At 37.8% G+C, this 18423-nt stretch overlaps 1 protein-coding gene across 1 annotated transcript; it reads left to right on the forward strand.

The window, feature by feature from the left end:
• Window positions 1-821: 821 nt before the first annotated feature.
• Window positions 822-12919, forward strand: LOC110864657 (ABC transporter G family member 35). Its single transcript, XM_022113772.2, has 19 exons — window positions 822-1366; window positions 2046-2255; window positions 2343-2427; window positions 7806-7965; window positions 8051-8181; window positions 8298-8388; window positions 8467-8768; window positions 8851-9449; window positions 9541-9811; window positions 9892-10045; window positions 10126-10188; window positions 10263-10402; window positions 10495-10827; window positions 10905-11279; window positions 11372-11505; window positions 11577-11804; window positions 11892-12063; window positions 12150-12404; window positions 12479-12919. Exons 1-19 carry the CDS (start codon window positions 993-995, stop codon window positions 12749-12751), a joined length of 4350 nt encoding a protein of 1449 aa, XP_021969464.1. The 5' UTR covers window positions 822-992; the 3' UTR covers window positions 12752-12919.
• Window positions 12920-18423: the final 5504 nt, after the last annotated feature.

The raw sequence follows: 18423 nt of genomic DNA on the forward strand, positions 1-18423 counted from the left end.
ATCTAAAAGGTTTCCACAATGAACCTATCTGCTCCATTCATCTGTGAGTTCTTCAAGGAACTTCAAGAGAAAGCCCTACCGTGTTCAAGACTACCACCCATCATCATTAATTTTTCTGAAAAAAATAAAGGAAACTGAGGAAGGGGATGGGTGTTTACCGTGAATCTCGTCGTCAGAGCCTCTTCGATCTCGTCGCCCTCTCTCTCTTTGATCTTTTTCACCGGTGGTAGCCGGTAGCCGTCGCTGGCTTGCCGTCGGTGGTCTCGCCGGTCGGCTGTTGGCCTTCATTGAGAAGGAAGAAGGTGAGCAGGAGAGTTTTTCATGTGTAGGTGTGTTTGAGATGTGAAGAACTGATGAGTTGAAAGTTTTGTTTATGTTTTTGGTTTAGGGTTTTCTAAGTTAGAAGAAGATAGAAAGGGGAGGAAATTACCAAAATAGACATCATGTGATAAGCATGTGACCCATAAAGTAACTTGAGTTAGGGGTTGGTTAGATTTAGGGGCCAAAACAATTATATATAAGGACCATGGGGGCAAATCTGTTAAAAAATCTTATTTTGGGCCAATATAGTAAAACTGATATAACCACAGGGGCCAAAAACGTAATTTACTCTTCCTTTTATTTAAGCTATTTCTGACCATTTTATCTTTTTACAATTTGTCCATATCAAATAATTGGTGGTAAAATAAGTTTCTTCTAGTAAAGTTAAAGCCTGAAGTTTTAATTATTAAATGTTTGTACATGGAAAGTTTAAGCCTGAATTTTCAGTTATAATTATAAATATAAATGTATTTTTTGTACGTGGGATATAAACGAACCAGAAAAAAAAAAAAAAAAAAAAAAAAAAAAAAAAAAAAAAAAAAACAGATATAATTATTGAAGCACGACAAAAAAAAAATGTTAAATAGCCACTCAATGAATTCATAACCATGCAAAGAAAGCACAACATGAGTGATTAATAGGTAGAACTCTGGTTGTTCTGAAAGTGAAGAATGACCATGGAGGAAACTCATGGAGGAAATATTATGAGAAGCATAAGTAGAAGTGTGAGTAGGCGAGTTGATGGTGTGTTCTCCGTGAGCAGCAGTCATGGGCGGAGCAGCCGTGGCTCTGTGGCGGACGAAGAGGCCTTGAGATGGGCTGCTTTGGAGAAACTGCCAACCTACAACCGCATACGAACAACCATCTTCAAGAACTTAAACATTTCAGCTCCTGATCTACAAAACCAAACACCATCTGATACTTTACTACTAAACATAGGAGAGCTCGATGCGAAAGCTCATCAAAACTTCATTGACAAGATCTTCAAGGATGCTGAAGAAGATAATGGCAGGTTCTTGAAAAAGTTCAGAGATCGGATTGATAAGTAAGCCTTCAACTCCATAATCTATATATGTAAAATACAGGGTTTTTCAGATGTCAATCAACCATGACTAACCTCTTTAAATATGAATATGTAACTTAATTACAAGCGCTAGCGGATCTAGAAGAAAACTTCAGGGGTATCAAGAAAAAAAGTTGACCGTACAGTCATAAACAAAGAAAAAAAAATTACCGTACATTCAGTTAGGAGTATCCTAATATATGCTAAAGGATATTTGATACATAAAACGGAGGAAATGTTTTTTGGCTTCGCCATGAAAGTTGAGAGGTATCTCGTGCACCCACTGACCTTCACATTGAACCGCCCCTGATCCCAGGTTAACGATGACATGTCAATAACTATACTAGTTTTCAAGCTATAGATAGAATAATAATCTAACGAACAAACTTAAAAATAATTTTTTTGTTTAAACAAAATAATTTTCTTTTAAATTACTTGTTAAGTTACATCAAAACAGAAGGTAGTAGACGGGTTATCTATAATAAATAACTATATGATAATAGATAACCGTGGTGACAATCTATTTATTGACTTTTGATGTGCTAGCTAGTGGTTTTAAAGGTGCTTGAGATTGTTTATATATATATTATATATATGTATAATTTGTCTATTATGTAAACCCTAACTTGACACTTAATTATGAAACAAACTGATCTTTCAGGGTTGGCATCTCTCTACCAACTATAGAAGTTCGGTTTCAGAATGTGACCATAGAAGCAGATTGCTACGTCGGTGATAGAGCGCTTCCAACGCTACTAAATGTCGCTAGAAATTCATTTGAATCGCTTCTGAGTTCTGTTGGAATCAATTTGACTAAGAAAGCCAAACTCACCATTCTTAAAGATGTATCAGGGATAATCAAACCTGCAAGGTACCAAAATATATAAGTAGTTGAGTTGAGTGTGTATATATACACACATATATATAGTTACGTAACAATGAACCTGTAATGTTACAGAATGACACTTCTGTTGGGTCCACCATCATCTGGGAAGACGACTCTTCTATTGGCTTTGGCAGGAAAGCTTGATTCTAGCTTAATGGTCAGTACAAAACATGGAGTTTCAATTTTTTTTCTTTAAAAATGGCGTCATTTTAGAAAAGTTTAGCTAAAATACTTCTAATGTTTATTTAGTTATGCTCAAAAATGGGGTTTTTTAAATTTCTTGTGGTCGCTAAAGGGTCGTCATATCAGACGTAATTTTCTTGTAGCGGAAGGTGATATACTATGAACATGAACATGTGTGTAATATAGTTAAATAATAATCGATGGTGACTAAGGGTGTTAAAAAATAACTGTATTCGAAAATCTGATTCGATCTGAATTATCCAATATCCGAACTATCTGACATATATCTGAAATAGTGAAATCAAGTATCCAAAATTTTAGATATCCAGTTTTGAACATCCATTTACTATGTGTCTAATAATGTACTATGACATAGTAATATATATTATTGATTTATTAAATTACGGTAAAACATATAATATGATAAGCATATACATTTAAATTGAAAACGAAGTGTATATAGTAAATACGGCTAACGTGGGTGCTAAGATGCAAAAAGATGAATTCTTAGCTTTTAGTTAATTTTAACTTGAGTTTGTCTTAATACTCTAGAATGTTACAAAATTCAAAATTAGTACCTCTGTTTGTTATTTTAAACTTTTAGACTATCTTCAATGCATCTATTAGAGGGATGACCTTACAAGCCCTTGGAGATCCTTACCATTGAAGTGCATCTATCCTAACATGCCCTTAGGTTAGATGTCCTTGCACAAAGGCATGAGTTTGCCTCGGTTCATGCGATGAGGTGGGCCCAAAGTAAAAAAAGAAATGTTTTATTTAAATATTGTGTGTAATGGATGGGTGATGAGTTAGAAATTAAGAATGGTAAGGATATTTGTAGGGTTGGAGATAAAATTAAGGTTTTTAAGGATTTGTAAGGATATTATGTGGGGGGAAGGTTTAAATGAAAACCACTAATTATTGTGAAAACTCGAAAACTAATTAAAAAAGCTAAAAAAATACCAATTTTTTTTTTTTTTGCATAATAATTTTCGTAGGTTTTTTTATATAAAAAAATTTTCAAAAAAAAAAAAAAAACAATTTGTGTAGTGCACATGTGTAATACTACACATGTGTTACACATACACATGTGTAGTATTACACATGTGTACTACAAAAAAAAACTTTTTTTTTTGAAAAAAAGTTTTTTTTCATATATAAAAACCAGCAATTTTTATTAAAAAAAATTGAAAAAAAAAATTTTTTTTGTGTGTTTTTTAGGTTTTTTTTAGTTAGTTTTCGAATTTTCACCATAAAAGTAGTTTTCATTTGAACCATCTCCTATTATGTGGCAGATGATGTGACAGCTAAGGGCGTCTAAGGACGCGTTTAACATTAAAGATAGTCTTAGTAACCTTTATAGATTAACTAAAAATTGCTAATGTTCTATCTAACCAAAGATACAATTGAATTTTATTAATTGAAAACTATTTGAATCCACTAACGTCCAAAACCGGCGATTAAACAATGTAATCAGATTAACCGAACTGTTTATAATTGGTATCAGTCGATTATAAAAATCTAAAAATCAAAATATTGTTATAATTTGGATTTTAGTCAATAGTAAAAACGAATCAAACCATGAAATATTTGCATCATGATCTTACTTATGGACGTTTTTTCAATGGTAAATTTTTATGCCATGATGCTTAAGATACTCTTTAAAAGTTCATTTTTGCTAAACTGGCTCCTTTGTTTTCCACTGTTTTATCTCATCTTTTCTTTCTTCTTTCTTAATCATTCAATTAACAATGCAAATCAATCACCTAATTTTTGTTTTTGAATTTACAAACGATTTATTACTATTCACCCACCGTTTGTAAATTAACTAGTTGGATGCACCGTCCGCGTTGCGGGGCGCTAGGCCGAATATTTCTTAGTTTAATAACATATACGCATGTATTTTAGTTACTTGTGCATACTACTCATAACATGATCTCAAAAAAAATTATATCGACTCAACCAATTAAACCAAAACACTGCCATAGTTTTGCTAAAAAAAGGATGGCAAGCCTGAGCTGGGGGCAAAATAGTAAATTGTCATAAACAATGGCGAGTGTCAGACACCTACTTGATTAAAAAGTTAGATTGAGTAAACCAAGTAAAATAAAAACTACTATAGTTTTGAAAAAAAAAATTAAAACGATGGCAAGACTCCAGATTTTAACTGAGGGCAAAATCATAAGTTTTTAAAAGATGGCAAACTCATAATTTTAAACTGAGGGCAAATTCGTAATTTTTAGCTGGGGGCAAAACCAAAATTTTGTTTTGAACTGGGGGAAAATCATAGTTTTGAACTAAGGGCGAAATCGTAATTTTTAGCTGAGGACAAAAGTATAAATTTATTTTGAGCTGAGGGTAAAAGCATAATTTTGAATAGAGGGCGAAATCGTTAGTTTTGAAAGGGTAATTATAATTATATTATATTATACTAACATTAAATTAAAAGTTAAAAAAAAAAGAAAATAAAAGGGCAGCCGTCCAATTTTCACCAATGTGGTGACAATATTATTGCCGTCATTGTAAAATGTATATGTAAGTAAATATATGTATAAAATCTTCTTTAATTAAAGAAAATATAAACAAACCACAAATTCTTATAAAACCTCTGCATATTTCTGAATTAGTTAAGGCTCTACATATTCACACACCCAAGTGGCTTCAGACACCCTCATATACGCCTCTTATAGGTCTATACGTCGCGTATAACCTTTTTCAATTTCTAAGAGAATCTATTATTATGTCATATTTTGTCTTATATGCCCCGTATATCCCTCATATAGGCCTATACGGGGTATAGACGAAAAAGATCATTTTACCCCTGGTTTGGGGTTGTACTCATGGGTAAATTGGTCTTTTTTGCCTCTCTTATATGCCTAGTATAGGCCTGTATGAGGCGTATGTGTATAAAGGGTTTTTTTAAATAAAAAACCCTTCTATAAATGACAAATTTAATATTTTAGCCCTGAGTTAGGCCTAGACTGAGGTGTCTCAGGGAAAAAAATAGTAATTTGCCATTTTATTTTTGGAATATTGGATTTTAATAATCCTAACTATTCGTCATTGGCCGCCAACAGTCCCAACTTAAAAAAATAACCACTAGCAGTCCCAACTATTAACATATTGGCCTCAAATGGACCCTGACTAACAGAACCCTAACGCCGTTAATTTCCGGTCGCCGGAAAAACATTTTTGACCGAAAAACTCAACATTTTCGTTCCAAACCTCTTTGTAACCTTATTACGGACCTTTAAGAACCTTTTTCTAATAAAAGCCTCAATTATTGAAGTCGCCGGGAAACTCCCTTTTTCGCCGGAAAACTTATTTTTGGCTGGAAAACTCAATTTTTTTGCTAGAAAACTTAACATTCTCGTCCCAAACATCTTTGTAACCTTTAATCGGACCTTTAGAACCCTTTTACTGGCCAAAAACAGTTTTCCGGTGACCGGAGACTAACGGCGTTAGAGTTCTGTTAATCAGGGTCCATTGGTTGCCAATATGTCAATAGTTGGGACTGCCATTGCTTATTTTTTAAGTTGGGACTGTTGGCGGCCAACGACAAATAGCTGGGATTATTGAAATCCAATATTCCTTTATTTTTTAAAATTTTTAAACTTCAAGGGGATGGAGTTTTGCAAAATAAAAATATACGCCGCTTACAGGTCTAGACTAGGGTCTAGGGTTGTTTAAAAGACTATTACACCCCTGATTTAGGGCTATACTAGGGCAAAACAAGGCTATAATGGTCTTTTGGACCACACTAGACGCCCAGTCTAGCCCTATACGAGACATATACTACACCATAAAATACGATACAATACTATAGGATATGAGACAACATCAGTATACGCCTGTAGGCCTATACAAGACCTATAGGGGACCTATACTACACTGTATGATACGATACTACATCCATAGGCACATACGATGCCTATACGATACTTATACTACATTATACTATACGATACGAGACTATAGGATAAGATACAACGCTTGTATATGCCTGTAGGTGTAGTATAGGTCACATATAGGACTATAGGTGTGGTTTAGGTCCCGTATAGGCCTATAGGCATATACAAGACCTATAAGGGACCTATACGAGACTTATGCTATACACTATACGGTATGATACTATAAGATACAATACAACACCTGTATAGCCCCATAGGTGTAGTATAGGTCCCGAATAGGCCTATAGTGCTATATCGAACCTATATTACACCTATAGGGCTATACGGGTGTTGTACCATATCTTATAGTATGGTATCATATAACGTATAATATAAGTCTCGTATAGGTCCCAATAGGTCTTGTATATGCATGTAGGCCTATTCAGGACCTATACTACACCTACAGGCCTATACGGGTATTGTATCCTATCCTATAGTATCGTATTGTATCGTATCATATACTGTAGTATAAGTCTCGTATAGGCCTATACGGGACATAAATTACACCTATACGAGACTTGTACTACACCTATAGGCCTATACGGGTGTTGTATCCTATAGTATCGTATTGTATCGTATCGTATCATATAATATAGGTCTTGTATAGGCCTATATGGGTGTTGTATGATATCCTATACTTGTTATTTTTATTTATTTAAAATAGAAAACTTATTTTTGTATAAAAGTTTTCTAAACAATTAATATTGTATAAATTTTTTGTAAAAAAAAATACTTATATACGTCCCATTTAGGCCTATACGTGGCATATATGAGGCATATGTCATATACGAGACCTATACGAGGGGTCCTATACGCCACGTACAGGCCTGTACGCGGCGTATAGGAGCAGACAAACCAGAACTAACATGAGTCAGGCACTGAGTTTGATGTTACCCTATACGCCCCGTATAGACCTATACGAGACAAAGGGTGTGTAAATAGACAGATAGGGTGTGTGGATACTTTAAGCCTTAGTTAAATACGATATCATCTTTGACAGGCCGAATTGGGTGCATAATGTTAATGACGTCAACACAAATGACACATGACAAATCTACAAACGATGAATGCTATAACTTGTTTGTAAACTGTATATGTGTATATATATATTTATTTCTAAACATTATTAACTAACCAAATGAAAAAAAAAACTAACATAAAACAAAAAGGTTTTCTACCCCAAAATAGCTAAACTCTTCAGATTGGGCAACGTTCATTCAGTATGCTAAACTCCTTTTTACAAATTAAACAACTCAATTAAGCACTTTTTTCCCAAGCTTTAATCTAAAATGACACTATCTACAAGAAAAAATCTCTAAAAACATTAACATGAGCTCTTTATTAGTTACAATGGTTATAATCTAAACCAACAAGGGTAGTACGTAACATATAAACTAAACAGGTTGAAGGAGATATTACTTATAATGGCCATAAGCTAAATGAATTTGAACCAAGAAAGACCTCTGCATACATCAGTCAGTACGATGTTCATGTTGGAGAAATGACTGTCAAAGAAACCTTTGATTTCGCTGCAAGATGCCAAGGAGTCGGATCAAAGATAGGTAATTCTTTTTTAAAAAGATGATGGTCTTTCAAGTCTTGCAATAATTAAACAGATGTGACAAATAACAAAACAATGATATATAGAATTGTTGGCGGAGCTAGCAAGAAGAGAGAAGCAGGCAGGAATTTTCCCAGAAGCTGATGTTGACCTTTTCATGAAGGGAACTGCCATAGAAGGATATGGAAGCAATTTGGTTACTTACTACATTCTTAGGGTAAGAAACAACTAGCTATTCAAATTTGATTACACTTTTTTTCCTATTTATGTTGATATTATCCAAACTTGGGATACTTTCACAAATCGCATCATATTTTTGTTAAACGAAAACAGATATTGGGCTTGGATATGTGTCGTGACACCTACGTCGGTGATGTAATGAGAAAAGGAATCTCTGGTGGACAAAAGAAGCGAGTCACTACAGGTTTACTTAATCACCCCTCATTAGGTTTTATGTAAGATTGGCAAATTTGATATAACTATAGTGTAAAAATAAAAACAGGAGAGATGCTTGTTGGACCAGCAAAAACTTTGTTTATGGATGAGATATCCACTGGTCTAGACAGCTCAACTACATTTCAGATAGTGAAATGCTTGCAACAAATTGTACACTTCACGGAGTCAACAATCTTCATGTCCCTACTACAGCCTGCTCCAGAGACTTTTGATCTTTTTGATGACATAATATTACTATCAGAGGGACAAATTGTGTATCAAGGACCACGAGAAAACGCGCTAGAGTTTTTTGAGAGTTGTGGATTTAGACTCCCTCCTAGAAAGGGCACTTCTGACTTCTTACAAGAGGTACTAATTACCATTAATTGATGAATTCCAAGCCAATAATAAATACTGTAAACATTTGATATATATATCTTCATGACTACAGGTCACCTCTCGAAAGGATCAAGAGCAATATTGGGCAGATAGAAGCAAACCATACAGATATATCCCAGTTAGTGAATTTGTTGAACGATTCAAGAGTTTCCATGTGGGTATAAAGCTAAAGAATGAACTTTCAATACCTTATGACAAGAATCAAAGCCACAAAGCAGCTTTAGTCTTCAAGAAATATTTGGTCTCCAAAAGAGAGCTGCTTAAGGCTTCATGGGATAAGGAATGGCTACTGATCAAGAGAAACAGCCCAATTTACATTTTCAAGACTGTACAATTCACCATATTATCTTTTACTATTATGACGGTGTTTTTTAGGACTAGGATGCACACAAGGAATGAACAAGATGGCTCAACCTACATTGGAACACTTGCCTTTAGCTTGCTGCTAAATATGTTTAATGGTCTTGCTGAAATTTCCCTCACCATAATAAGGCTTCCTGTAATTTTTAAGCAAAGAGACCTTTTGTTCCACCCGCCATGGGCATATACATTTCCAACATTCTTGCTCCGCGTACCAATATCTGTGTTAGAGAGTACTCTTTGGATGGCCATAGTATATTACGGTGTTGGCCTTGCCCCTGAAGCTAGCAGGTAACAAATATTAACTACTATTGTTGCTTAATACTTTTTTTAGCCTATCAATGTTAACAAAAATATGCATCCTTCTATGGTTCATGTATAGGTTCTTCAAGCACTTCCTATTAGTTTTTATGCTCCAAAATGTCGGAGGGGGATATTTTAGGTTTATTGCTGGAGTATGTAGGACAATGAACATTGCAAACACAGGTGGAACCCTTGCACTTCTCATCATATTTCTTTTAGGTGGTTTCATCATGCCTAAAAGTCAGATTCTTGATTGGTGGGAGTGGGGATATTGGGTGTCACCCTTATCATATGGCTTCAAAGCTTTTGCAGTTAATGAGTTTTTTGCACCTAGGTGGATGAACAAGATGGTAAGTTGTTGGTTCTTTATTAAAAAAACAACACATAATAAAAAAGAGGATCATAGTTATATATGTTGTGATCTTCGCAGAGCATGGACAATGTAACTAGAGTGGGCATTGCGATACTAGAAAACATGGATATCCCAACTAAAGAAAGTTGGTTTTGGATTAGTATTGCCTCTCTTGCAGGTTTTGTAGTTCTCTTCAACGTCCTCTTCACTTTGGCTCTTATGTATTTAGATCGTAAGTCTCATAATTAATAACTAATAATTTTAATTTATAAGTAGTAATTAACCATCCTAATTTTCTTACTAAATGATCAGCCCTTGGTAAACCACAAGCAATCGTTTCAAAAGAAGAAACCACAAGGATGGAAGTTCGAACAGGTATGTACAAGCCAAGGGTTTAAACATGGAAACTTAAGCGCATGCATGTTTTTTTTCATATATGACTTTTGTAGAAGGATATACCGAAAAGGAGCTTGAAAGAAGACGATCAAACACCAATAATGCTAAGGCTCATAAGAAGGGAATGGTTCTTCCATTTACTCCACTTTCCATGTCATTTAATAATATGAACTATTTTGTTGATATGCCCCAAGTAATTTCCTTTCTTCTTTTAACCTTAAATTCCCATTTAGAATCCTAAATTAACAACATACATATATAATCCAGTGGTAACTGACTAAACAGGAAATGCGAGAACAAGGAGTGACAGAAACTAGGTTGCAGTTACTTTGTGAAGTAACCGGTGCTTTTAGGCCTGGAGTTTTAACTTCATTGATGGGCGTTAGTGGAGCCGGTAAAACCACACTAATGGATGTTTTAGCAGGAAGAAAGACAAGTGGTTATATTGAAGGAGATGTACGAATATCAGGATTTCCAAAGAAACAAGAAACTTTTGCAAGAATTTCTGGATACTGTGAGCAAACTGATATCCACTCTCCCAATATCACTGTTTGTGAATCATTGATTTACTCAGCTTTTCTTCGCCTCCCAAAAGAGATATGTGAAGAAGAGAAGATGGTAGGGACTATCATTTTTGTCAAACAAGATACTAAGAAATACATTGTGTTAATTTCTTTGTATTTATTACTTTTTAGACTTTTGTACACGAAGTTATGGAGCTTGTTGAACTAGACAACCTTAAGGATGCAATAGTAGGACTTCCCGGAGTTACTGGTTTATCAACAGAACAGAGAAAGAGGTTAACAATTGCAGTTGAGCTTGTGGCTAACCCTTCCATTATTTTCATGGATGAACCAACTTCTGGCCTTGATGCAAGAGCAGCAGCCATTGTTATGAGGGCGGTGAGAAACACTGTTGATACGGGGAGAACTGTTGTTTGCACCATTCATCAGCCTAGTATTGATATATTTGAATCCTTTGATGAGTTGCTACTATTGAAAAGAGGTGGGCAAGTGATATATGCAGGACCTCTAGGAACGAATTCTAGAAATATTATAGATTACTTTGAGGTAATTTTCAAGCATATTACCAAATAAACATTATGAAACATTTCATTTATTTTAACACTAAGATGTTACTAAACATTTTATCATACAATCAGGAAATTCCTGGTGTTCCAAAGATGCCTGAAAAATATAATCCAGCAACATGGATGTTAGAAGTCAGTTCAAGTGTTGTAGAAAGTCGTATTGGGATAGATTTTGCTGAGCACTTCAAATCATCAGCATTACATCAGTAAGTTTTCATCTTATGTTTGTTGTAAAGTAACATAAGGTAGTAATGAAAGATATATGTATGATCCACAGAAAGAACAAGGATTTAGTGGCAGAGTTAAGCACGCCACCTCCAGGAGCAGAAGATCTTCATTTTGCAACACAATATGCTCAATCTACATGGGGACAATTCAAGTCTTGTATTTGGAAGATGTGGTGGAGTTATTGGAGAAATCCTGACTATAACCTTGTCCGCAACATCTTCACTTTAATTGCGTCTATATTGATTGGGATAACATTTTGGAAGATTGGTGAAAAAAGGTTGCTTTAAAACACTTACACATAACATCAATTATGATGATTTTTTAAAACCATTTTGATAATTCTTATTTGTGTGTGTGTATTTAGAGAGAGCAGTAACAACTTAACCACGATTGTTGGGGCCTTATATGCTGGAGTATTCTTTGTTGGTATGAACAATTGCCAAACAGCACAACCTGTGGTAGCCTCGGAAAGAACAGTCTTTTATCGAGAAAGAGCAGCTGGAATGTACTCAACATTACCATATGCCATGGCACAGGTCAAAATTTGAATAAATTTCCACACGACTAATTACGAATATACTTTATCATTGATTTCTACTTCTAACAATTGGGGTTCATCCAGGTCCTTGTCGAGATACCATATGTCTTTGTGGAAACAATATGTTACACTTTTATAGTGTATCCTATGGTATCATTCGATTGGACAGCACCCAAATTTCTTTGGTTCTTTTTTATCAGCTTTTGTTCATTCCTCTATTTCACATACTACGGGTTGATGACTGTATCTATCACACCAAACGAGCAAATAGCAGCCGTATTAGCAGTTCTATTCTATGGGCTCTTTAATTTCTTTTCAGGTTTTTTCATCCCTAAACCGGTAAGTTATCATTGATATAAAACATTTGTCACATGTTTACTGCATTAAATTTAACATATTTATGAACATTTTAGAGAATCCCGAAGTGGTGGGTGTGGTACTACTGGATTTGTCCTATAGCTTGGAGTGTGTATGGGTACATCGTTTCACAATACCATGATGCAGAGAATACGATCAAAGTGCCTGGGATGTCATATGACCCAGCCATGAATTGGTATATCAAAGATCACTATGGCTTTAGATTAGATTTCATGGGCCCCGTTGCTACGGTTCTAGTTGCCTTTTGCGTATCATTTGCTTTAATCTATGCCTTTTGTTTAAGGGCCCTCAATTTCCAAGTGAGATAAACACACATGAGCCAATCTGGGGATGTTTATATGTTTTGTCAAATTCAACTTGAAACTTGTTTGATAATATTTTAGAATGTCAAAGTGTGATGTCTAGAGTTTGTAATTTTAACTTGCTACTTTGATGTTATTTCTTTCTATGGAATTTTTTCATTGTTCACTAGGTTACACATAGTGGGTTTGGCGTGTTGATTGCTATAAACGTCTCACTTAATAAACACGTTATGTGTGTATCACTCATTAAGGGTGGAGGGTATCATTCAATCACTTTAGGGTGTTTGAGTAATTCCCTACCCAATGATATATGACATGTCAAGTCCCTATTTCACTCCCCGTTTTGCACTCAATCACTGGCAATAATTCAAGCACCTAGAGAGTGGTAAAGATTTAAAAAAAATTGTGATTGGTTGAAAGGGGTTGGGACCCACCATTAAACCCCCCACCCTCTCTCCTCCTTCCCTCCTCTTCCCCGCTGCGGTGAGTATACACCGAAATCACCACTCCCCACTCACCGATTTGAAGCCGGCGATCATTCACCGCTCAGCAAACACACTCCCCAAACCAACTCCCCGAGATCATTCCAAGTACCCTAACATAAAAAGAAACTAACATTGATTGAACTATTACTAAACTTGTGAGAATTTATTTAACATCTTGAGAATTAAAAACCAATAAATATGAAATATCATAATAATATCTTTATTATGTAATAGTATCAAACAACCATTAAATGGGTAGTAAAAAATCTAACTAATGATTCTAAATATTACACAAATAAATTTGAAATCTATAAATTTTAATTAAGATAAAAAATTGTTATAAAATAAAATAAATGAGTATGGTGTTTGAGAAATTAAGATATCAACAGATAGACATAGCGTCCTTTGAAATCCCATAATTTATTTATGTGTATTTTAAACATAATACGATATTGACGACGGGCCTATGGGTTGCCCCATTTACCCATCTTGGGCTACTATCACGTGGGCCCAACAGGACATAAGCCTAACAGTGGCTTACCTTGCCCACTAAGGCTCTCCTTTTACTGAATGAGCGGGAAACTAGAATCAGAGAAGAAAGGCCACATTTAATGCTCGATTAGAAAAGGATCTTTAGCTGGAAATTGTACTTCCTAGCCGGAAGCATTAAATGAAGCGACCATCTCGCCGTTGGGGGTCAGACACGTGTCTGAGCCCCCCAAAGACCATCAGAACCCCTTGGATCATCTTAATAAAATATCTCACATGGAAGATAAGGTCTAGATGTTATATAAGGAAAGAAAAGAGTGATCATCAGGCAGGCTCTCGGAAGGTATCGCATTTAAAACTCTCTCATTTACTCCTCTCTCATTTATTCCGACCAACATTCTTACATATTAAACACACACATATTTATTGGATTCACACATTAGAGGAAACATTCCGGTGGTCATACTCATCGGGATAGACTCCTCCAACTTTCCGGCAAATTTACTTATTCTCACGCCGGAGCTTGGTCACGGATTCCCCCACGGAGGCCCTCCGTGACGAGGCTAACGGTTTACTTTTTTGTAGTAACGAAGGCCGTGATATCTTGACGTCAGCGAAGACCCCTTTGAACGTCATCAGGGATTTAGGTATTCGACATTGGCGCCATCCGTGGGACAACAGCTTGACTGGTGTTTCCACACTGAACTCTGACGTTAAAGATAACCCATTTCACAAGCAGCAACATGACTACTCCACCCAGTTCACGTATCATCCAGATAGTACAGAACGACCATGACAAGGTCACAATGGAAGATATAACTCACGAGGAAGAAAACGAAAACCAAGTGGAAATTCTGGAAAGGGAGGAGGCCCCATCACTCCAGATTTTGTTGCCATACACAAGGAGAAGCTAAAAAAGTGCCTCGAAGATTTAAAGAGGCAAGAGAAGCTTGACAGCCTCAGGGCTAGACTGTCCTTCGATACGCCTTCTAACCAGGAAGGGGTGGACCCACAAAACAAAAGCAGTGGTAGTGACCCACTGGAAACGTTCATGACAGCCCTTAGAAAGATGTCCTCGGAGGAGAGGGAAGATCTCATTACAGGGAAGAAGCAAAAAGGAAAAGAGAAAGAAAAGGAAGGCGATGATGGTCTGGATCAACCCTACCTCCCAAGGGATTTAGCTGAAATCTCAAAGTTCACCAGAAGGATCGCAGAAGCACCCATGCCCCCTAAGACGAAGCTGCCACCAAACTTTGACCGGTACGATGGGACAAGAGACCCTGAGGACCATCTTCACGCCTTCAGGGGTGCAGGACAGTTGGGACGGTGGCCCATGCCAGTTTGGTGCCATATGTTTGTGCAGACCCTAACGAAGGGAGCTAGGCTTTGGTTTGACAGCCTTCCCCCCTGGAGGGATTGACAGCTATGAAGAGTTAAGTGAAAAATTTATGAGTAACTTTGGTCAGCAGAGGAAAGTGGTTAAGAACCCAAACGAGATCTTGCACATAAGGCAGAGGGACAATAAGCGAATAGATCAATACATGGAGAGGTTCGTAAAAGAAAGCATGAACATCAAGGATATCCCGGAGGTCATGAAGATCAGCAGTTTCATTAACGGGTTAAAGCATGCGCAACTATGCGAAAAGCTGGGGGAGGAATTCCCACACTCATTTGACCATCTCATGGACAGAGTCAGAGCCTTTGTCAGGGGCAAAGACACAGTTAGCAAAGCTGAGGAGATGGACACCTCACCCCGAAGGGTCACCCCGGCTGCAAAACCTCTCGATAAAGGTACACCTTACTCCAGAAACCCGCTTTTTATAGAATGTTGCATGATAGAACAAGGCCCTCTTACTCCCCATATAGGCTTCGGGGGAGTGGCCTGTCCCCCTACTCTGACAGCTTCACCCCTCTCACCAAAACCCCAAGTGAAATACTGTCCACGGAAAGGGTGAACAACTCCTTCCCAAGACCACCACCGATAAAACCTGGGCCAAAGGCACAGCCAAACGAATATTGTGATTTTCACAAAGGATTTGGTCATAAAACTAATGATTGCATGTATCTAAAGAGAGAAATAGAGGCCGCGGTGAAAATGGGTAAGCTGGCCCGTCTGGTCAAAGAAATTAAGGAAGGGGCAGGGGACCGCAAAGGAAAAGATGCGAGGGAGCCTGGAAGGGCAGATGTAGACATGATTCGAAGGTGGGATGAATTTGATACCACCAGAAGTGTAAAGGCCAGAATTCTGGGCTCCCCAAACCGCATGAAAGCTCCCATCTTGATGCCATACCTGGAGGAAAACGAAGTGCAGCGACTCCCTCTTAACATTTCAGTCATAATAGCTGACCACAAAGGGGCCAGAATACATGTGGACGGGGGATCCGGAGTAGAAGTAATGTATGAGCAATGTTTCCTCAGATTCGACATGGATGTGAGAGACAGGCTAGAAGAGGACTCTATCCCCCTAGTAGGTTTCGACAACAGTGTATCACACCCTTTGGGAAAGATCAGACTCCCATTTACAGTCGTGGTAGGGGATCGTGTCCGAACTATAAACCTAACTTTCACAGTGGTCCGAGCACCCTCAAAGTACAATGCAATCCTGGGAAGACCTGAGGTTGGATATCTACAAGCACATGCATCAACCCCACATGGAGCTCTAGTGTTCCAAACGCCAAAGAGCTTGGCTTGGGTAAAGTCTTCATATGAAGTAATTTCCTCCGTATCTGAAGGAGAGGCATCCGAGAAACCCCAAAAGGATGGGGTCGAAGAATGGGTCCTTTGTGACAGGTTCCCGGAGCAGACAGTTAAAGTAGGGAGTCACTTAAGTGACAAGTGCAAAAGTGCTCTCAAGGAGCTGCTCCTTCTCAGCATAGACGTATTTGCATTCCAACATGGAGACATGACGGGAATACCAAGAAGCTTGACCGAACATCGGCTCAATGTATACACCTGGGCAAAGCCAGTTAAACAGAAGAAACGGAGCATGGGCCCTAGTAAGAGGAGGGTCGCCTGTGAAGAAACCAGGAAGCTCCTCAGAGGCGGAATAGTTAGAGAAGTGAAGTATCCATCTTGGGTTGCTAACCCGATTATGGTCCAGGAAAAAAGACGGGGGATGGAGGATGTGCATCGACTTTCAAGATTTAAATAAAGCATGCCCCAAGGACTGCTACCCCCTCCCGGAGATAGACGTTCAAGTGGACTCCTTATCTCAATATCCCCTGAAGTGCTTCATGGACGCTTACAAAGGGTATCATCAAATACAGATGTCAATGGAAGACGAGGAAAAGACCGCCTTCATCACAGATGAAGGGACATTTTGCTATACCAAAATGCCCTTCGGACTCAAAAATGCTGGAGCCACCTATCAAAAATTCATGAATACCCTCTTCAGAGAGCAACGAGGACAGAACTTGGAGGTATATATCGATGACATCGTTATCAAAAGCCTGACTGAGATGGCCATGATAGACGATATAGCTGAAACTATCCGCACCATGCAAGACGTTAATCTGAAGCTGAACCCTGGAAAGTGCTGTTTTGGGGTAGAAGAAGGGAAATTCCTGGGGGTAGTGGTTACTAAGGGTGGAATCAAAGCTAACCCGGTGAAAACTCAAGCAGTGGCCGAAATACGATCCCCCAGGTCCATGAGAGACATCCAACAATTGAATGGAAGGCTAATCGCTCTGAACCGCTTTTTGTCAAAAGTAGCTGACATGACCCTGCCCTTCATGAAGGTGCTGAAGGACTGCCTTCAAACGGACAGGTTCAAATGGACCTCTGAGGCAGAAACCGCTTTTCAAGAGATGAAGACCTACATCTGCAAACTCCCGACCTTGGCTACCCCAGTGCCCAGAGAAGACCTGCTTCTGTATCTGTCTGCTTCAAAGACCACCATAAGTGCGGTTATGATGGCGGAACGGGAAGGGAATCAGATATCAATATACTTCATCAGCAGAACCCTTAAAGGCCCCGAAGAACGCTATATGCCCCTGGAGACTCAGGAGGTACTTCCAAGGGCATAAGGTCACCCTGTGTCACACCCCGATTTCCACGTGTATCACCGGTGGGCCCGGTGGGGGATTACTGTGACGTAGTTGGCAACAATATAGTCAAACCACAATATATGAATGCACAGCGGAAGCATAAAGATAAATATTATTCAACCATTTACTGTAATATCAAATGTATCACAAGTAGTTGAATGGTATCCACAGGATGGATCAAAGTAAAATAAAATGTCGTTCAACAGATAAGACATCCAGCTTGCGAGACTTCTTAATGATGCTATGGAGCTAATGCCAACCAATTACGTGTAGTACCTGCACTTAATCTTTTTGGAAAAATACGTCAGTTTACACTGGTAAATACGATCAACTGACTCATTTTGTAAATGATTGAAAATTGGTTTAGATGCACCAGGCATAAACATGTTTGTTTAACTTGGGAAAATTATTTAATATTATAATCTTGTGAACGAATTACATGTTCCTTCTTTGTGTTCAGTAGCCCGGATCGTGCCGGGTTAAAGATCAATAGACACACCACATTTGCGTAAAACCGAGGCGGGTAAACCATCGGCTACGTCTTTTAATAGTATAGACATCATACCGGGTGTACGCCTACACCCGAGAGTCAAGGTCGTGGCCATTTCTTCGAATGATGCCAAGGATATCCGGGACATGGTCATTAACCCCCCCCCCC

This window comes from Helianthus annuus, chromosome 16, assembly GCF_002127325.2.
Source record: "Helianthus annuus cultivar XRQ/B chromosome 16, HanXRQr2.0-SUNRISE, whole genome shotgun sequence".
NCBI classification, from domain to species: domain Eukaryota; kingdom Viridiplantae; phylum Streptophyta; class Magnoliopsida; order Asterales; family Asteraceae; genus Helianthus; species Helianthus annuus.

Bases quoted from the DNA above. Each gene is read 5' to 3' on its own strand.
- LOC110864657 (XM_022113772.2), top strand. From the start codon at position 993: ATGACCATGGAGGAAACTCATGGAGGAAATATTATGAGAAGCATAAGT. The intron at 7,966-8,050 runs GTAATTCTTTTT...AATGATATATAG, and splicing joins AGGAGTCGGATCAAAGATAG to AATTGTTGGCGGAGCTAGCA. The intron at 12,405-12,478 runs GTAAGTTATCAT...TGAACATTTTAG, and splicing joins GTTTTTTCATCCCTAAACCG to AGAATCCCGAAGTGGTGGGT.